At 45.6% G+C, this 21,634-nt stretch overlaps 2 protein-coding genes across 2 annotated transcripts in view; one reads left to right on the plus strand and one right to left on the minus strand.

Annotated features, from left to right (window-relative positions):
• LOC121582637 (synaptic vesicle glycoprotein 2C-like) overlaps nucleotides 1-3,342 on the plus strand; it is a 45,672-nt gene extending 42,330 nt beyond the window's left edge. The window contains exons 10-13 of the mRNA XM_041898586.2: nucleotides 184-317; nucleotides 1,914-2,117; nucleotides 2,330-2,489; nucleotides 2,581-3,342. Of these exons, the coding sequence (XP_041754520.1) occupies nucleotides 184-317; nucleotides 1,914-2,117; nucleotides 2,330-2,489; nucleotides 2,581-2,764 (682 nt within the window). The 3' untranslated portion in view covers nucleotides 2,765-3,342. The remainder of the gene's footprint in view (nucleotides 1-183; nucleotides 318-1,913; nucleotides 2,118-2,329; nucleotides 2,490-2,580) is intronic.
• A 5,880-nt stretch (nucleotides 3,343-9,222) lies between these two features.
• Nucleotides 9,223-20,427, minus strand: LOC121583349 (proteinase-activated receptor 3). The gene is made up of 2 exons (XM_041899529.1): nucleotides 20,277-20,427; nucleotides 9,223-11,229 (listed from the first exon to the last, which is right to left on the minus strand). Exons 1-2 carry the CDS (start codon nucleotides 20,341-20,343, stop codon nucleotides 10,133-10,135), a joined length of 1,164 nt encoding a protein of 387 aa, XP_041755463.1. The 5' UTR covers nucleotides 20,344-20,427; the 3' UTR covers nucleotides 9,223-10,132.
• Nucleotides 20,428-21,634: the final 1,207 nt, after the last annotated feature.

Consider the following 21,634-nt stretch of genomic DNA (forward strand, 5'->3'; position numbering starts at 1 on the left):
AGGCTGTTCTCCCAGCTAGTGGTCTCACACCGCTGGTACTGGACGGGATATCATCAATCTTTTATTTGCCTGATCACTATCTCAACTCCTCTGCTTTGTGTAGACCAAAAATAAGTGTTGATGGTACTATTTATTTTTCTTTGCTGTATTCATCTTCTTTCTTCTTCTTTTCCTCCTCTCTAGGTTCATCAGTATGAAGTTGAAGTCCGTCACCTTCATAGACTCTACGTTTCAGAACTGTTACTTTGACGACGTGTCAACAGTGGGCTCATTATTCAAGAACTGCACCTTCGTAGAAGCCTTCTTTTATAACACAGGTGAGACCACACACACACACACTCACACATACACGCATGCATGCATGTATGCGCCAGGGTTTCCGTTAGCCAGTAATTACTTTTGTCATAGCCGATAAAATTGAAGCCGGCCAATCGCTCTCTCTCTGCTCTGTCTCTCTGTCTCTGCTCTCTCTCTCTCCTCCCCCTCGCCCTCCCTCATTCTCCCCCCTGTCCCTCTCCCTCTCTCTCCCCCGCTCTCTCTCTCCCGCTCCCTCTCTCTCCTCTTCTCTCTCTCGCTCCCCCTCGCTCTCTCTCCTCCTCTCTTTCTCTCTCCCCCTCACTCTCTCTCTGCTCCACCCTTTCTCTCTCTCTCAGACGCCTCATTCTATGTATTGTTCCAGTGACAGGGTGTAGAGGAGAGTGAAGAGTGAGGTTATGCAATTGTATAGCTTTCCTTAACACAAGTGAATTACAGCTCAACCTCTCTTCCCCTGCAGAAATTGCCTCTTTGTTCCCTGTTCGCTGTGCTTGACAAAGAAACCGAGCCGCGCGTATGTCCATAAGTACCACCTACAATAGCATTGCAGTGATCGTTACACTCTCCTGCAGCAGTTCAATTCTATCTGACAGAAGATCAGGGATTGAAACACGGTACTCTAAAGTGAAGGGGAGGGAAGGAAAGATATCCTTTCTAATTTGGCTTGGCATTACACAGACCAATGCACACTGTAATATCCTCTCAATGTACACTTGAGCACAGTTCTTGGTTAACGTTATCTTTTGATACTGTTTATGACATCTGTTATATCATTGTTACGACTGTGTTATGTAGCCCTTATGAAGGAGGGTTCAGGTGGAGTCCAATCTAATTATAAGAGGTGCTGACTAATAGTTGAACAAGACGACCCCTCCAGGAAAGGCAGTGTCTCTGAGGGAGTAGTGAATTAGGGGGACCGCTAACGGTCACAGTGCGGTTCAGCTGACTCAGACCGTGAGGGACCGCAGGTTTAGAAACGGTTCCCCCTCAGCATTTAGGAAACAGCTGAACATGAAAACAATCTGGGCGTGTGAGCTTGGTGGCAAAGCCTCATGGGAGACGTAGTCTCATTGCCTCAAGCAGCGACACAAAGAACAAAAGGGGAAGGGGGTGAGGGAGGGAGGGTGGGAAGGTGGAAGGGAGGGATAGAGAGAGAGAGAGAGAGAGAGAGAGAGAGAGAGTAGAAAGGGAGAGGTATGAAAAGGGCATAGTGTTTGCTGCCTCTGCTCTTTCTCTGTGATGTCGTGTATTAATAGCTTTTCCATCAGGGGAGAGATAAGTAGTTATCCCTAAAAGACCTGGGATATTTTTGCAGACGGACCATATTTCTGACCCCCCAGCCCTCACACCCCCTGTTCTACCTTCCCTTCATCAAGAGAAGAGACACTCACAAGAGGCAGACTGAAATCATGTGTGAACGATAGGGGACAAATATGACTTAATAAAGAGTTAAAGGCCCATGGAAGCCTCATTAGATAATTAGTATAAACACAGCACAGTGCCCATTCGAAAAGTTCACCTGCCAGACAAACAGAACATAAAGGAGTCAAAATAGTACACTTGTCTCCTTCTCTATTTCTCTCTGTCTTTCTCTCCAGATATTGACGATTCTAAGCTGGTGGGGTCGAGGGTGATCAACAGTTCGTTCCACCACAACAAGACGGGCTGTCAGATGACCTTTGATGACGACTACAGCGCCTACTGGGTCTACTTCGTCAACTTCCTGGGGACACTCGCCGTGTTGCCCGGCAACATAGTCTCCGCCCTTCTCATGGACAAGATAGGGCGCCTGAGCATGCTGGGTAGGTTTTTGAAATTCTACTTCATACAGAGTATGTATTTGATATTCAGGCAAACGTTCAATTATGTGACTGTCCCCCCTGGGGTTTTACATACCGGTACCTATGAAATGAAATTAAAAATGTATCACCAAAAAGAGTATGTATTGGTAATCTGTTATAATTTCTTGTGTTGTGAGCTGATGTGATGTGTAATAGCATATTCTTTCCTCCAGGGGGCTCCATGGTGCTGTCAGGCATCAGTTGTTTCTTCCTGTGGTTTGGGACCAGTGAGTCTATGATGATCTTCATGCTGTGTCTCTATAACGGCCTCAGTATATCAGCCTGGAACTCTCTGGACGTAGTTACTGCTGAGCTCTACCCTACTGACAGGAGGTGGGTAGAACACATGCAGGCAGGCAGGCACGCACGCACACACACACTCTCCCTCCCTGACTCTCTCCTCTGCCCCCCTTTTCTTCTCCAGGGGTACAGGTTTTGGGTTCTGTAATGCCTTGTGTAAGCTGGCAGCGGTGTTGGGGAACCTGATCTTTGGTTCTCTGGTTGGCATCACAAAGGCCATCCCCATACTGCTGGCGTCAGCTGTACTGGTGGGAGGAGGCCTGGTGGGACTACGACTGCCTGACACACGCAGCAACGTCTTGATGTAGAACTACACTACCCATCAGCATTCACTCATGTACCCGTTAGGCTTTAGTTGAACACTGTCATAAAGACTACATATCTGCGCCGCTATTAAAGTATGCTATCTGGTTAGCTTAATGTTTAACCAATTAGCTAAGATAAACAATAGTAAATTCCATAACAGTGCGAAGTCAGTTGTCATAGGCTGACATAAGCTAACATTGTTTTAAGACAGTGGTATGTAGGCCTTATGATAGCATGTTCAAGTAAAGTGGGTTGCCCTGCACAGGTGTCACATGGGACACACTGTGTGAAAGGCTTTGTCACCAATCACTCACAGTCTTTATTTCAGATATTACTGTAAAATAAGGGCATTTATTGATTTGTTGTACGTTTGTTTATTTATTCATTTGTCTATCAGTAATGTATTAATGTTATTTATTGTGTCACTGCTGTGCTATCTTGTACTTCTAACAACAATGCCAAGAAGTCACAGCACCTCAGTGGGGCGTGATTTCTAAATTCAAAATAAACAGTTATTAATTATGTACAGTACCAGTCAAAAGTTTGGACACACCTACTCATTCCAGGGTTTTTCTTTATTTTTAGTATTTTCTACGTTGTAGAATAATAGTGAAGACATCAAAACTATGAAATAACACATAAACAATCAAAGATTCTTCAAAGTAGCCACCCTTTGCCATGATGACAGCTTTGCACACTCTTGGCATTCTCTCAACCAGCTTCATGAGGAATGCTTTTCCAACAGTCTTGAAGGAGTTCCCACATATGCTTAGCAATTGTTGGCTGCTTTTCCTTCACTCTGCGGTCCAACTCATCCTAAACCATCTCAATTGGGTTGAGGTCGGGTGATTGTGGAGGCCAGGTCATCTGATGCAGCACTCCATCACTCTCCTTGGTCAAATAGCCCGTACACAACCTGGAGCTGTGTTTTGGGTCATTGTCCTATTGAAAACAAATGATAGTTCCACTAAGCGCAAACCATATGGGATGGCGTATCGCTGCAGAATGCTGTGGTAGCCATGGTGGTTAAGTGTGCCTTGAATTCTAAATAAATCACAGACAGTGTCACCAGCAAAGCACCCCCACACCATCACACCTCCTCCTCCATACTTCACGGTGGGAACCACACATGTGGAGATCATCCGTTCACCTACTCTGCGTCTCACAAAGACACGGCGGTTGGAACCAAAAATCGCAAATTTGGACTCATCAGACCAAAAGACAGATTTCCACCGGTCTAATGTCCATTGCTCGTGTTTCTTGGCCCAAGCAAGTCTCTTCTTCTTATTGGTGTCCTTTAGTAGTGGTTTCATTGCAGCAATTCGACCATGAATGAAGGCCTGATTCACGCAGTCTCCTCTGAAAAGTTGATGTTGAGATGTGTCTGTTACTTGAACTCTGTGAAGCATTTCTTTGGGGTGCAATCTGGGGTGGAGTTAACTCTAATGAACTTATCCTCTGCAGCAAAGGTAGCTCTGGGTCTTCCATTCCTGTGGCGGTCCTCATGAGAGCCAGTTTCATCATAGCGCTTGATGGTTTTTGCGACTGCACTTGAAGAAACTTTCAAAGTTCTTGAAATGTTCCGTATTGACTGACCTTCATGTCTTAAAGTACGATGGACTGTCGTTTCTCTTCACTTATTTGAGCTGTTCTTGCCATAATATGGACTTGGTCTTTTACCAAATAGGGCTATCTTCTGTATACCCCCCCTACCTTGTCACAACACAACTGATTGGCTCAAACGCATTAAGAAGGAAAGAAATTCCACAAATTAACTTTTAGTAAGGCACACCTGTTAATTAATAATAATAATAATATGCCATTTAGCAGACGCTTTTATCCAAAGCGACTTACAGTCATGCGTGCATACATTTTTGTGTATGGGTGGTCCCGGGGATCGAACCCACTACCTTGGCGTTACAAGCGCCGTGCTCTACCAGCTGAGCTACAGAGGACCACAAAACTAATTGAAATGCATTCCAGGTGACTACCTCATGAAGCTGGTTGAGAGAATGCCAAGAGTGTGCAAAGCTGTCATCAAGGCAAAGGGTGGCTACTTTGAAGAATCTCAAATATATTTTGATTTGTTTAACACTTTTTTGGTTACTACATGATTCCATATGTGTTATTTCATAGTTTTGATGTCTTCACTATTATTCTACAATGTAGAAAATAGTAAAAATTAAGAAAAACCCTGGAATGAGTAGGTGTGTCCAAACGTTTTACTGGTACTAAATGTTCAAGCCTTTTGTACCCCAGTTCCAATTGTAAGAATAACATGGCCATAATAAAATATAAATAGTAATACATAGCTTTAGTTAAAATGTTCAGATTTTTACTGTCAGAGACATTTGAGATTGGGAAAGTCATGTGAATTCTTGTGTGTGTGTGTGTGTGTGTTGTGGAACTAAGCTAAGGGCTTTGTTCTCTGTTGCTGTGGGTCTCTGTCAGGAGAGGAATGTATTCTATAAGAAACCTCGGAGCTGCAAGCGATAGCTTCTCCCTCTCTCTTTCTCTGTATCTGTTTAACCCTCTCCAAAACTTGATAGCCTTTCTCAAATGTTGTGCCTCTCTCCCTCCAACCTTTCTCTCCTGCGACATTGTGCTGGAAACCTCTGCCAGCTCGCTCTAGTGTGTAGTTCTTCTCTTCTTCGCTCTAGTGTGTAGTTCTTCTCTTCTTTGCTCTAGTGTGTTTGTATTGTGTGTTTGTGTGTGTGTGTGTGCGTGTGATATTTCGGCAACCCCCTGTGAGCTAGCTTGTCAGTTTGGCCATCTTGATGTGTGACCTTATTGAAATCCATTAGTGCACTCTTTTCAACAGAGGGTTCTACATGGAACTCAAAAGGGTTCTACCTGGAACCAAAACGTGTTCTTCTAAGGGTTCTCCTATGGGGAGGCTGCTGAGGGGAGGACGGCTCATAATAATGGCTGGAACGGAGCAAATGGAATGGCATCAAACACATGGAAACCATGTGTTTGATGTATTTGATACCATTCCACTTTTTCCGCTCCAGCCATTACCACGAGCCTGTCCTCCCCAATTAAGGTGCCACCAACCTCCTGTGAATCCAGTCATATTTCGAACCAACATCTGCTTAGGTTCAGATTCAGAAAACTTTAATGTCCTCAGAAAAGCAATTCATTTTGCAGGAGTCATAAAACATACAAACGAAATCACATATTAAAAAACAACAGCAAATAGCAAAGGATATTTACAAGCAAGTAGGCTGGGAAAGTGCAATTTCATAATACAAATTTAAAAACGGGCTACATACATGTTAAAGTGCAAGTTCTAAAGTGCAATTAGTCCAACATTTTGTTAAGTTGCAGAATTGCATTCGAAATAAAAGAGCCCTTGGCCCTATTTTTTTTAACCTTAGGTACTCTGTACCTGCAACCAGAGGGGAGGAGCTGGAATTCGGGGTGGAGTGGGTGGGAAGAGTCAGGCGGTATTTTATTCACCTTCTGGAGGGCTCTGCCCAGGTAGAGAGATGATAGCACTAGCTGTTGCTGCCCAATGAACCTTGGCATTACCAAACCAGCAGGTCTGTTTGTTTTAGGTTCTTTTTTGTTGAATATCCAGGCGTTTCGTTTGGGGAGTTGATAAAAACTCAGCTATGTTTAAGCAGAAAGCAGGAGGGTTTTAACTTGATGAGATATGAAAAAGCCATTCTAAACCTAGCCTAAGTTTAATCAAAGGTACCTATTGCTGCTATCCTCAGTGCTACGGGTCTGACATGAATACAAGTTAGGTTATAAGATATGTTCTTTAGTCAGCCTGGGTGCCATAGTTACTATACGTTACAACATAACCATTCTCTAAGGGCAGTGTCTATTTAGGATTCAGGCTTAAGATCTTGTGACCACACGACTATGTTGGTATGTTAAGGAATATTTCACCTATTTCACTAATAAGCTAAATGTATAGTTTGGAGTGAACTATCCCTTTAACATATTTATGACGTTGCGGTAAGGGAATGGCATTATTGCAGTACATGCTTTTGCATTTGACCAGGTATCGATCATTTGTGTAGATGTACAGTATGTGTGTATGTATGATATTGTATGATATTGTGTGTGTGTCTATAATATATTGTATATATTTAAAAGTTGTTAATTTCCCAACAATGGGTTGGGGTCGATGTTAATGAGTTGATTTGACTCACTGAAGTGTCTGATTGGTTTGTTAATCAGTTTGTGTATTTCAGCTTGTCCAACTACATCATTTGCAGCCATCCATTCCCCCTCACGTAACTCTCTGTGTGAAACAAACTCTAAACTACACTTATGCATGTGTGTTACTAAAGTCTTTCTGTTGTTTGTTCTGCTACAGGGATGTAGTTGTAAAAAACAATAAAGGTGGCTAAACACTGTAGCTGGTCGAGATGACATAGTAACATAAACACTACAGGTAACAATGCTAATTTGGTGTGACAGCCAGGTGTGTTAACAACACTATTCACATAATAAACCAGTGGTGTTGTACTTGTTTAGGTGTGTTTCCGCTCCACTACATCCCTGCTGCTGTTCTTCTATGGTGGAGCAGCCATTTTAATCTGGGTTAAAGGTAAACGTATCATTGTGGTTAGTTACTTGTTCTGTGGGCAGGTATCGATCCGTTCTTCTGGGTAATTGTGACAGGGCATGCCAGTGGTGATATGACTGTACTGTACGGCGCTACAGACATGCTATAGACCAGGACTATTCAACTCCAGTTCCCTCCACAGTACTGCTGGTTTCCTCCTATCCCCTTCTCTCCCTCTTCTCACTGATCAGCATTCCCGAGTGGCGCAGTGGTCTAAGGCACTGCATCGCAGTGCTAGCTGTGCCACTAGAGATCCTGTCGTAGCTCTGTCGTAGCCGGCCGCGACCGGAAGACCCATGGGGCGGCGCACAATTGGCCCAGCGTCGTCCAGGGTAGGGGAGGGAGTGGCCGGCAGGGGTGTAGCTCAGTTGGTAGAGAATGGTGTTTGCAACGCCAGGGTTGTGGGTTCGATTCCCATGGGGGGCCAGTATGATTTTTTTTTTTTATAATGTATGCACTCACTAACTGTAAGTCACTCTGGATAAGAGCGTCTACTAAAATGTAAATGTAATGCTTTTTACAAAAACATTTGTCACAAAGTGCTTAACAGTAACCAGGTCTAGACACAGAAATAATAAGCATGTCATTGATTGGCCAGAGAATCCACTGACCAGGTCTGAATCAATCCCTGATTAGAGGGGAAGGATTAAAACCAGCAGTTCTGTAGTTAGTAGACCTTGAGGCCCAGGTTTGAATAGCCCTGCTATAGACAATACATGGAGGTGTGTGTTAAACCATTTGTCAAATACATGTTCTTGATCTGATTTACTTTGACTAGGGAAGGTTACCAGGTGCAATGTAAAGTATATAGAGGTAGGTTCCACTGGGATCTACACGTACTGTATTCAATAAAGGGTTACATTCTCTAACAACCATGGTGCTTTTATTACAGACTTTACCATTTGTGTCATTTATCAAGATGGCCAGAGGATGGAGCTGTTCATTCAGTGTGGGTATGTGGGCGTGCATGCGCACATGATGAGCAACCTCGCATGAGACCTGAGGAGTTGCTTTGGCTAGGTGGGCTAATGAGCTCTTTTGTTGCGCAGGAGGCCCTGCTTTGAACCCCCTGGTCACAATCAAATGACTATAACTGTACTGAGCTTTAATAGGATCATAAATCAAAATCAAATACAATTTTATTGGTTGTGTACACATATTTTGTGTACACAGTCAAAAGTTATAGAACACCTACTCATTCAAGGGTTTTTCTTTATTTCCACTATTTTCTACATTATAGAATAATAGTGAAGACATCAAAACTATGAAATAACACATATGGAATCATGTAGTAACCAAAAAATAGCCCTTACACAGCCTGGAGGTGTGTTGGGTCATTGTCCTGTTGAAAAACAAATGATAGTCCCACTAAGCCCAAACCAGATGGGATGGCGTATCGCTACAGAATGCTGTGGTAGCCATGCTGGTTATGTGTGCCTTAAATTCTAAATAAATCACAGACAGTGTCACCAGCAAAGCACCCCCACACCATAACACCTCCTCCTCCATGCTTTACGGTGGGAAATACACATGCAGAGATCATCCGTTCACCCACACCGTATCTCACAAAGATACGGCTGTTGGAACCAAAAATCTCAAATTTGGACTCCAGACCAAAGGACACATTTCCACCGGTCTAATGTCCATTGCTCGTTTTTCTTTGCCCAAGCAAGTCTCTTCTTCTTATAAGTGTCCTTTAGTAATGGTTTCTTTGCAGCAATTCGACCATGAAGGCCTGATTCACACGGTCTCCTCTGAACAGTTGATGTTGAGATATGTCTGTTACTTGAACTCTGTGAAGCATTTATTTGGGCTGCAACTTCTGAGGCTGGTAATTTTAATGTACTTATCCTCTGCAGCAGAGGTAACTCTGGGTCTTCCATTCCTGTGGCAGTCCTCATGAGAGCCAGTTTCATCATAGCGCTTGATGGTTTTTGAGACTGCACTTGTAAGTGCTCTATACCTCCAGTAATGTTTATAAACACCTAAATAACAACAATAACAACCAGTCTCTTTCCCTGTACAGAACACTTCTACTTTCTCATGTAGATAGGAGTTCATAGTAGGAGTTACAGATGAATAGACTAGATTCATTCTGAATATATTCAATATATGAAATAGTTATAATGCATGTACAATCACTTGATGTCCTAAAGTCCCTTGATTCTCATTAGAAATTAATGTGATGAACACTCTTACGAGGAGTATGAGCACTCAAATGCGGAAGTGTAACATGCGGTTGATTGAGACGCATTCAATGCAACAACAAAAAAAAGATATCTCTAGATTAAACTAACAGATTTTTATGGGGATTTTTTTGTTATGCGCGGACATCGACCATAGGGGTTAAAATTGGAACTTTGGAACTAGAATGTTCAGAGCCTCAAGAACCCCCTCAGAACAGCCTCAATTTGTCGGGGCATGAGTCACATACAAATCCAAACAGATTTCACATATGGAACTAGATCCTAAACCAGATGTTGTCCCATTTACACTGAAACCCTGATCCTGTTTGTGGCCTGTTTATAATCCAAATCTTTATTCAGAATAAGTGGATAGGATTATCAGTTATTGATAGGATGCTCTGATAGTCAGTCACATACATGTACTGAATATTCACGGTTTAGCTCCAGATTGTGATCTCTGACCCAAATTAAGGCCTGATGTTGTGATCCAAGTTCTAATCCAGATGATGTCAAATTCAGTTGGGAATGCTCAGGGACTTTCTTGGATTATTCTGATCATCTGGGCCACTTTTAATCCAGATTCTAATCCAGATAAAGATTCAGGTGGAGATGTTCAGCATCTTCCCCTTGAGGGTCATGAAGTAGAGTCTGGATCCAGTTGATTTAGACATGAGGAGGAAGAGGAATGGGTCCAGGCAGGCATGCAGGCAGCACAGACACACTGCTACCTTGAAGTAGCCATAGAAGCTCTCCTCTCCGCCCTCCAACAAGCATACATAATGCAGGAAGTGTAGGGTCGCGGCGGGGCCGAAACATGCCACGAAGATCACAAACACCAGTGAGCTGGCCTTGAGGTACAGTGTCCAGTCGTGGTGCGAGCGTTTGAGTTCTTGGACGATCCGTGCGTAACACACAGCCGTGACTACCAGGGGGACCAATAGACCCAGGAAGGTCAGGCCCAGATTGTAGTAGAGCAGAGGAGCATGGGAGCTGTAGTCCAGTGGGAGTACATCATGGCAGGTAGTGAGGCCTAGCTGGGGGAGGCGGTAGCTCTGACGGACCAGGAGCTTAGGTACGACGGCAGCCCCAAACACCCCCCACACCGCCAGGCTGGCCCAGGCGGTGCACGCCCTCTTGGGAAGGCTCTTGTAGAGGAAGGGGTGCACCACAGCCAGGTAGCGCTTGACACTAATGCAGGCTAGCGTGTGGGCCGAGCAGTAGAGGTTGCCGTAAAAACAGGCCGTGACAATGCGGCAGGCAGTCTCGCCGAACACCCAGTGGTTGCCGTGGAGATGGTAGTGGGCCTTGAAAATGAGGGAGAGGAGGAGGAAGAGGTCGGAGACGGCCAGGCTGCAGTAGAGGATGGTTGACGACACCGTCCTGACTTTAGTGGCCACGGCAGACAAGATGGCAACGTTGGCCGGGATCCCCACGACAACGGCCAGCATGTAAACGCCGGGGATGACCCGGGTGCTCAGCGGGCCGGCAAGATATGCAGCTGTGTCATTACTTAGCAACCGCAGCGCCGGAGGGGTAGGGGCAAAGGGGCTGAGGGGAGGAGAAGAATGGGGTGCTTGTTGTGTCTGTTGGGTGGCATTAGGGAGAGAGACAGACTTTAAATGGAGGATTTCTCCTCTAAATGTTCTGGGATTTACCACTTCAGTGATGTTCCTCTTGGATTTCCTGGCTTTTTTTCCTGGGGGAGGACATGAAGGGAGGGAGACATTAGGGTTTGGTAGCATAACTCACACTGAATCTACACTGAAGGCTATTCAAAACAGCTGTTGTTTTTGTTTTTCATTCATTTGGTTAGCAATGTTCATTTACATAGGAATATACAGTGAGCTCCAAAAGTATTGGGACAGTGACACATTTGTTGTTGTTTTAGCTATGTGCTCCAGCACTTTGGATTTGAAATGATACAGTGACTATGAAGTTAAAGTGCAGACTATCAGCTTTAATTTGAGGGTATTTTCATCCATATCGGGTGAACCGTTTAGTCAATGTAAATAGTCTGGGTGGCATTTTGATTAATTGTTCAGCAGTCTTATGGCTTGGGGGTAGAAGCTGTTTGTTAGGCCTACTGCTGCTAGGTAGCTCTCTCTCTGCTCTCCCCCTCCCCTCTGTCTGTCCTTGATTGCAGGAGTGAAGTCTGGTGTGCGGGAGTCAGGGTTCCAGCTGCAGCTCATTCACCATAATCACCTCAGCCTTTAAGACCCGGTCAAACTTTCCACTCATCGTCAGATCATAGTCAAGACGACCATGTTAGTCTCGCTGCCGACTCAACCTGTTTGTTTTCGCTCTTTGTGTTTTTGGCCTGTTCTATTTACTTTTCTCCTGTGCCACAGATTATGGGAACCTGACTTCTGCCTCCGCTTCACTCCTGCCACCACCATCCTGCTCCCCACTACCGGACCTCCCTTTTGGACTCACCACGGACACTAGGACATTACGGTACCACACCTGCCCTGACCTGGATCTGTTACCCTCCCTGTAACCTGGACTTGCTCTTCCCCTATTATTGGAAACCTGGACTTTTTGAACATTGTAAATAAACCTGTTAAACCTTCTCTGGCTTGGTGTACTTGTCTGCATTTGGGTTCTAATCCAGTTAAATCATGACAGTATGATCTGACCAACATGAACCCAGCAGACAGTAGCTCGGATACCACCCCAGAGTGCACTCAAATTCGGACTGCTATAGCCAATCAGGACATTTTACTTGGCCAACATGATACCCTGTTTAAGACGATTGCTGAGAACAGTCAGGTGCTGTTTAATCAGGTTCAATTACTCCCCAATCAGGTGTCTGTCCTTACTACCCAAGTTAATAATGCAACCCTCGGGCATGGCATACAAACTGCCCCTTCTCCTGCTCCACCTGTTTTTCCTGGCCCTCCAGCCCAGATCAGAAAGCCTTTTGTTCCTGCTCCAGAGCGCTATGATGGGAACATGGGAACCTGTGGTGAATTTTTGACTCAATGCTTGTTAGTGTTTGAACAACAGCCCCTCACCTACGCCTCAGAAAGAGCCCATATTGCCTACCTCATCAACTCTACTAGCGGTTCCGCTCGTGCCTGGGGATCCGCGGTCTGGGAGAGTCAGTCGGACATTTGCAACGCTTACGTGGCCTTCTCCACTGAGATGAGGAAGGTTTTTGACCACCCCGTACGGGGCAAGGAGGCTGCGAAACGGTTGTTGTCTCTTCGGCAGGGGGTTCGCAGTGTGGCGGAGATGGCAGTGGAGTTTCGGACGTTAGCGGCAGTGAGCGGTTGGAATGACGAGGCATTACAAGGAGTGTTCATCAATGCTTTGTCTGAGACTTTAAAAGATGAGTTGGTGTCATATGATGTATCGCCTACGCTGGATAATCTTATTTCACTCACAATCAGGTTGGATAATCGGATTCGGAGCGCCGCCGGGAGAGGAGTGTTAGTTCCAAGCAACTGGTCTGTCGTCAACAAACTCCTCCCCGCATCTTCCCTACGGAGAAAGCCGAGTCTTCCCGAGTCGATACGAGGAGCACTGAACCCGGGCCATGGAGGTGGGTCGTGCACGGTTGTCCTCAGAGGAGCGTGCACGTCGTATTCAGGCTCGGGTCTGCCTGTATTGTGGAGAAGCTGGTCATTTCGTTCCTTCCTGCCCAGTTCGTCCGGGAAAAGGGCCGGCTCATCATTATTGGGAGAAGTTTTGGTGAGCCGAGCAGCGGATTCTTCCTCTTCTCCCCGCATTCTGCTCCAGGCATCCCTCCAGTGGCAGTCCCAGAATGTCTCTGTTAGTGCGCTGGTTGACTCTGGTGCCGATGAAAGCTTTTTGGATCGAGAGTTGGCTCAACAAATGGAGTTAGAGACTGTTCCTATGGACTGTCCGCTGCAGGCTAATGGTCTAAATGGACAATTGTTGACCCGTATTACTCATCAGACTGTTCCTGTTTGTCTCAGAGTGTCGGGTAATCATCAGGAGAACATTCAATTCCATATAATTGACTGCCCACAGACCCCCCTGGTCCTTGGTATCCCCTGGCTCATAAGACACAATCCACACATTGATTGGGTGACCGGTAGAATTGTTTCATGGAGCACATTTTGTCATGTGAATTGTTTGTGTTCTGCTCAGACCCCTGCCAGCACTGTGCCTCAACCTCCACTGGAGTCCATGGATCTTTCTGCTGTCCCTGACGTGTATCATGACCTGGCATCCGTTTTCTGCAAACACAGAGCTACTTTTCTTCCTCCTCACCGGCCTTACGACTGCGCCATTGACCTCCAGCCAGGAGCCCCTCTCCCCAGCAGTCGCCTGTACAATCTCTCCCGCCCGGAGACGGAGGCTATGGAGAACTACATTCGGGACTCCTTGGCGGCAGGTATTATTCGTCCCTTCCTCGTCACCTGTAGGAGCGGGATTCTTTTTGTTGCTAAGAAGGATAAGACCCTCAGACCCTGTATTGATTTCCGTGGACTTAACAACATCACCATTAAGAACAAATATTCTCTGCCTTTAATTAACTCTGCTTTTCCCCTCCTTCATGGTGCAACTATCTTCACTAAACTGGATCTACGAAATGCGTATCACCTGGTGCGCATTCGTAAAGGTGATGAATGGAAGACTGCCTTCAACACACCTTTGGGACATTTTGAGTACCTGGTTATGCCTTTTGGGTTGTCTAATGCCCCTGCCGTTTTTCAGGCACTAGTCAATGATGTCCTTCGGGACATGTTGAATCGGTTTGTTTTTGTCTATCTGGATGATATCCTGATTTTTTCAGAGTCCTCCCAGGAACACGAACTGCATGTGCGCCAGGTGTTGCAAAGGTTGTTGGAGAACAAACTGTTTGTGAAGATGGAGAAATGTGAATTTCATGTGTCTGAGACCTCTTTTTTGGGTTACATAATAGCTCAGGGGGAGTTGCGGATGGACCCAGCTAAGATCTCTGCTGTCACGGACTGGCCAGCCCCCTCCACCCGCAAACAACTTCAACGATTCCTGGGGTTTGCGAACTTCTACAGGAGGTTCATCAAGGACTACAGCCGCATTGCGGCGCCTCTCACCTCCATCGCACGACCGTTCGCTTGGAATGAAGGGGCCGAAGCAGCGTTTGAAGAACTGAAACATCGCTTCGCCTCGGTCCCATTCTGATGCAGCCGGACCCCACCACCAGTTTGTCGTGGAGGTGGATGCATCCGACACTGGGGTAGGTGCGGTGTTGTCACAACGTTCACCGGAAGATAACAAACTGCATCCCTGTGCTTTCCTTTCACGGAAACTTTCTCAGGCAGAGAGGAATTATGATGTTGGCAATCGTGAACTGCTCGCCGTGAAGCTGGCTCTCGAAGAGTGGCGGCATTGGCTGGAGGGGGGCGGAACAACCCTTCATCGTTTGGATGGATCATAAGAATCTGGCATACATCCAGTCAGCGAAGCAGCTCAACCCCCGTCAAGCCAGGTGGGCACTATTTTTTGGTAGATTCAATTTTCTCTGTCTTACCGTCCTGGGTCACGCAACGTCAAGCCTGACGCCCTGTCTCGTGTTTTTCTGCTGTTGATACTGGTAGTAACCCTGAACCCATCTTGCCTCCTACCTGCAGTATTGCGGCCATTACATGTGACATCGAAGGGATTGTTAGACAGGCTCAACATCATCAAGCTGACCCTGGGAGCGGTCCTCCTAACCGGTTGTTTGTCCCTGAGTCTGTTCGCTCCCAGGTACTTCAGTGGGCTCACTCGTCTCCCCTTACCTGTCACCCTGGAGTTACTCGAACCCTTGACTTTGTGCGACGGAAGTTCTGGTGGCCCAGGATGGAGGCGGACACTCGAGCCTTCATTGCTGCTTGTACGGTATGTGCACGTAGTAAGAACTCCACCCAGGCCAGCGCTGGTCATCTAAGACCTCTGCCTATACCCAGCCGGCCCTGGTCCCACATTGCCTTGGATTTTGTCACTGGACTTCCCACCCTCGTCTGGAAAGACGGTCATTCTTACTGTGATTGATCGTTTTTTTGCTCATTTTTTGGCCCTACCTAAACTGCCCACTGCCAGAGAAACGGCTGATATTTCGGTTGAACATGTGTTCCGCTCTCATGGTCTACCCATGGATATTGTCTCTGACAGGGGTCCCCAGTTTGTCTCCCAGGTTTGGAAGGCTTTCTGTAAAGCTTTGGGCATTACATCCAGCCTGTCCTCTGGATATCACCCCCAGACCAACGGGCAAGCCGAGAGAGCGAACCAGGAGATGGAGACCGCTCTCCGCTGTGTCACAGGGGCTAACCCTGGGTCATGGAGCTCCATGCTCCCCTGGGTGGAATATGCTCATAACACCTTGACTAACGCTTCCTCTGGTTTGTCCCCCTTTCTGTGTGCTCTGGGTTATCAACCTCCCCTGTTCCCTTCTCAAGAGAGGGAACTGGCGGTACCTCGGTGCAGTCCCACATGCGCCGCTGTTTCAAGGTCTGGAGGAAGGCCAGGGTAGCTCTGTCCCGAGCTTCGGCGTACATGCAGAGGCAAGCCAACCGTCACCGGTCCCAGGCTCCCGGTTACTCTCCTGGTCAAGAGGTATGGCTTAAATCACGTGACCTTCCATTGAAAGTGGAGTCTAAGAAGATGGCGCCTCGTTTTATAGGACCGTTCAAGATACTGTCTATTGTTAACCCCTGCGCGGTTAAGCTACAGCTTCCTGCCTCCCTACGGGTTCATTCCACCTTTCATGTTTCCCAGATTAAGCCTGTGTCGGTTATCCCTCTGTGCCCGCCCTCTCGTCCCCCTCCTCCGCCCAGGATCGTGGGTGGGGGTCCGGTCTACACTGTCCGGCGACTTCTGGATGTTCGCCGCCGGGTCGTGGTTTCCAGTACCTGGTGGATTGGGAGGGTTATGGTCCTGAGGAACGTTCCTGGGTGCCCAGGAGCTTCATTGTGGATCCTGCTCTGGTCCGTGAGTTTCATAGGTTACATCCTGATAAACCCTGTCGGTCGCCAGGTGGCGTCCGTAGAGAGGGGGTACTGTTAGGCCTACTGCTGCTAGGTAGCTCTCTCTCTGCTCTCCCCTCCCCTCTGTCTGTCCTTGATTGCAGGAGTGAAGTCTGGTGTGCGGGAGTCAGGGTTCCAGCTGCAGCTCATTCACCATAATCACCTCAGCCTTTAAGACCCGGTCAAACTTTCCACTCATCGTCAGATCATAGTCAAGACGACCATGTTAGTCTCGCTGCTGACTCAACCTGTTTGTTTTCGCTCTTTGTGTTTTTGGCCTGTTCTATTTACTTTTCTCCTGTGCCACAGATTATGGGAACCTGACTTCTGCCTCCGCTTCACTCCTGCCACCACCATCCTGCTCCCCACTACCGGACCTCCCTTTTGGACTCACCACGGACACTAGGACATTACGGTACCACACCTGCCCTGACCTGGATCTGTTACCCTCCCTGTAACCTGGACTTGCTCTTCCCCTATTATTGGAAACCTGGACTTTTTGAACATTGTAAATAAACCTGTTAAACCTTCTCTGGCTTGGTGTACTTGTCTGCATTTGGGTTCTAATCCAGTTAAATCATGACACTGTTAAGGAGCCTGTTAAGGAGCCTTGCCGTGTGGTAGCAGAGAGAACAGTCTATGACTTGGGTGACTGGAGTCTTTGACAATTATTTTGGGCCTTCCTCTGACACCGCCTAGTATATAGGTCCTGGATGGCAGGAAGCTTGGCCCCAGTGATGTACTAGGCTGTACGCATTACCCTCTGTAGCGCCTTATGGTCAGATGCCGAGCATTTGACATACCAGGCGGTGATACAACCAGTCAGGATGCTATCGATGGTGCAGCTGTATAACTTTTTGAGGATCTGGGTACCCATGGCAAATCTTTTCAGTCTCCTGAGGGGGAAAAGGCATTGTCGTGCCCTCTTCACGACTGTCTTGGTGTGTTTGGACCATGATAGTTTGTTGGTGCTGTGGACACCAAGGAACTTGAACCTCTCGACCCGCTCCACTACAGCTCCGTCGGTGTGAATGGGGCCGTGTTTCGGCCCTCTTTTTCCTGTAGTCCACGATCATCTCCTTTGTCTTGCTCACACTGCCAGGTCTCTGACCTCCTGCCTATAGGCTGTCGCATCGTTGTCGGTGATCAGGCCTACCACCGTTGTGTGGTCAGCAAACTTAATGATGGTGTTGGAGTCGTGCTTGGCCACACAGTCGTGGGTGAACAGGGAGTACAGGAGGGGACTAAGCACGCACCCCTGAGAGGCCCCCGTGTTGAGGATCAGCGTGGCAGATGTGTTGTTGCCTACCCTTACCACCTGGGGGCGGCCCGTCAGGAAGTCCAGGATCCAGTTGCAGAGGGAGGTGTTTAGTCCCAGGGTCCGTAGGTTAGTGATGAGCTTTGTGGGCACTAGGTGTTGAACGCTGAGCTGTAGTCAATGAACAGCATTCTCACATAGGTGTTCCTTTTGTCCAGAAGGGAAAGGGCTGTGTGGAGTGTGATTGAGTTTGTGTCATCTGTGGATCTGTTGGGGCGGTATGCGAATTGGAGTGGGTCTAGGGTTTCCGGGATGATGGTGTTGATGTGAGCCATGACTAGCCTTTCAAAGAACTTCATGGCTACCGACATGACTGCCACGGGGCGGTAGTCATTTAGGCAGGTTACCTTCGTTTCTTGGGCATAGGGACTATGGTGGTCTGCTTGAAACATGTAGGTATTACAGACTCAGTCAGGGAGAGGTTGACAATGTCAGTGAAGACCCTTATCAGTTGGTCCATGCATGCTCTGAGTACATGTCCTGGTAATCCATCTGGCCCCACGGCTTTGTGAATGTTTACCTGTTTAAAGGTCTTGCTCACATCGGCTACGGATAGCGTGATCAAACAGTCGTCCGGAACAGCTGGTGCTCTCATGCATGCTTCAGTGTTGCTTGCCTCAAAGCGAGCATAAAAAGCATTTAGCCCATCTGGTAGGCTCGCGTCACTGGGCACCTCGCGGCTGGGTTTTCCTTTGTTGTCCGTAATAGTTTGCAAGCCCTGCCACATCCGACGAGCTTCAGAGCCGGTGTAGTAGGATTAAATCTTAGTCCTGTATTGACGCTTTGCCTGTTTGATGGTTCGTCTGAGGGCATAGCGGGATTTCTTATAAGCGTCCGGATTAGTGTCCCGCTGCTTGAAAGCGGAAGCTCTAGCCTTTAGCTCGGTGCGGATGTTGCCTGTTATCCATGGCTTCTGGTTGGGATATGTACGCACAGTCACAGTGAGGACGACGACGTCGATGCACTTATTGATGAAGCCGGTGACTGAGGTGGTATACTCCTCAATGCCATTGAATGAATCCCGGAACATATTCCAGTCTGTGCTAGCAAAACAGTCCTGTAGCGTAGCATCTGCGTCATCTGACCACTTCAGTATTGAGCGAGTCACTGGGACTTCCTGCTTTAGTTTTTGCTTGTAAGCAGGAATCAGGAGGATAGAATTATGGTCAGATTTTCCAAATGGAGGGCGAGGGAGAGCTTTGTATGCGTCTCTGTGTGTGGAATAAAGGTGGTCTAGAGTTTTTTTTCCTTTGGTTGCGCATGTGATATGCTGGTAGAAATACTTATGTGTATTAAAGTAGTCAAAAGTTTAGTATATGGTCCCATATTCCTAGCAAGCAGTGATTACATCAAGCTTGTGACTCTATAAACTTGTTGGATGCATTTGCTGTTCGTTTTGGTTGTGTTTCAGATTATTTTGTGCCCAATACATATTAATGGTAAATAATGTATAGTGTAATTTTGGAGACACTTTTATTGTAAATAAGATAGAATATGTTTCTATATGCTACCATGATTAATGAATCGTGAATAATAATGAGTGAGAAAGTTACAGATGTACAAATATCATACCTCCAAGACATGCTAACCTCTCACCATTACAATAACAGGGGAGGTTAGCATTTTTGTGGGGGAATGATATTTGTGCGTCTGTAACTTTCTCACTCATCATTATTCACAGTTCATTCAGGACTAACCGTAATCATGGTAGCATCCACATTAATGTATAAGTGTTTCGAAACATATTCTATTCTTATTTACAATAAAGTGACTCCAAAATGACACAATACATTATTTACCATTAATGTCTTTGGGCACAAAATAATGGAGAACCAAAACAACCAAAAATGGCCCAATATTTTTGGAGCTCACTGTATAACATGAGAAGTGATAGTTAATAATTGAAAGAGAGAAAAATACAGGAAAAATAGCAATATGCATTTGGTTTTCCAATATACTAAAGCATACAGTACATTAGGTAAAGTAAGGTTTTTGACATGGCATGACTTAGTTTCTTATCTATGGTAATGAGTAGAGCTGCTGACAAGGAAATGACTCAGGTGTTAGTCAAATGTGTGGTTTTCACTGTAACATGCAGGAACACAGGACCAGTGACTAAATCAGGAGAGATAGAGCAGTCTATCTGTGCCCTGCAGATTAGTCAAAACATACATAAGGCTTTAGTTCAGTGATTCACATATCTACTGTATAAATATAGGTAAGTTATTGCAAAAAACATATTTTCATATATATTTTTTTGTGTTAAACATTATTATAGTCTACAAAAAAAAGCTTCTTATAGATCAAACTGGATAAATCTCACAGTTGGCAAAATAAAAGGGAACAAAAAATGTTATTATTAGAAACCATCACTAAATGGTAATTATTAATAATTTCAGTTTAGAAGTCTTTCAATAATCATTACTTATTGATAAAAGGTCATCAATAATAAGGAGTTGTCTTTACCTTTGGATTGAAAGGTCACATCCAGCAAAAGAGATGAAACAAGTAAAAAGAACAACAGTTTCCCCATTGCCACAGTTTATCTGAATAGTCCTATGAAATAATAAACTCTAGCTAGGTCACATCTCTGTCGAAGAAGTCTGTCTGTACTTGTTCGTCAAGTTTTTCTCAGTGAGTTAAACCATAGAGGAAGGCGGAACAAAAGGCTGTAAAAGAAAACTAACACTTCTGGTTTAAACCTTCAAAACAAAAGAGGTATTTTGAAAACATTGCATCCCTAACATACTTTCATTGCAGTAGAGCGCTTCAAAGAGATACATTCCTAAAGCTTTTCTATGGGCACTCTTATTTTGAAGGAATGTTTTCAAGTTGGTGCTGCCAGCATAAAGTTGTGCTGCTGAAGAACTACTGTCTCAAAATTCACATTTTACATTTACATTTTAGTAATTTAGCAGACTCTCTTATACAGAGCGACTTACAGTTAGTGCATTCATCTTAAGATACTGTAGCTAGGTGGGCCAACCACATTATCACAGTCATAGTAAGTACATTTTTCCTCAATAAAGTAGCTATCAGCAAAGTCAGAGCTAGTAAGGTGGGAGTGGGAGCTGACAGAGATTGAGAGGATCTGAGAGGATCTGCAGAGAAGAATGGAAGAATCTCCCCAAATACAGGTGTGCCAAGCTTGTAGCGTCATACCCAAGAAGACTTGAGGCTGTAATCACTGCCAAAGGTGCTTCAAAAAAGACCTGAGTAAATGGTCTGAATACTCATGTAAATGTGATATTTCCATTTTTTATTTTTAATACATTTGCAAACCTTTCTAAAAACCTGTTTTTGGTTTGTCATTATGGGGTATTGTGTGTAGATTGATGAGGGGAAAAAACAATTTAATCAATTTTAGAATAAGGCTGTAACGTAACAAAATGTGGAAAAGGTGGAGGGGTCTGAATACTTTCCGATTGCACTGTAGATATTCCTTTGCCTGGAGTTCCGTCAACCTCTCAGATACGTTTTATTGATGGGAACTTTACACCTGCTAAAGGAATAGGACTATCGCACTGAATTGAACCCCCACTCTTTTTGAATATAGATCAGATTTTTTTTTTTTATGGGTTAAGAGAACTACTCTATTGGTTTACTGATCAAGTCACTTAGGCTATTTAGTCAAATAGAGGGTACCACTCTAGTAAACTTCCTGTTACGGAACCATATACAGTGAGGTTTATCCTCCTGAGACTCAGCAATTCATTTTTGTCCTCTCTAGTGGACATCAGTTCTGGGTCCATATCTCTGAGGCTATAGAAGCCACTGTATTAAGTCCTGTTGTCCCTTTGAGAGGACATTATGGTCTTTTCAAT

The sequence above is a fragment of the Coregonus clupeaformis genome, chromosome 15, assembly GCF_020615455.1.
Source record: "Coregonus clupeaformis isolate EN_2021a chromosome 15, ASM2061545v1, whole genome shotgun sequence".
Lineage (NCBI taxonomy): Eukaryota > Metazoa > Chordata > Actinopteri > Salmoniformes > Salmonidae > Coregonus > Coregonus clupeaformis.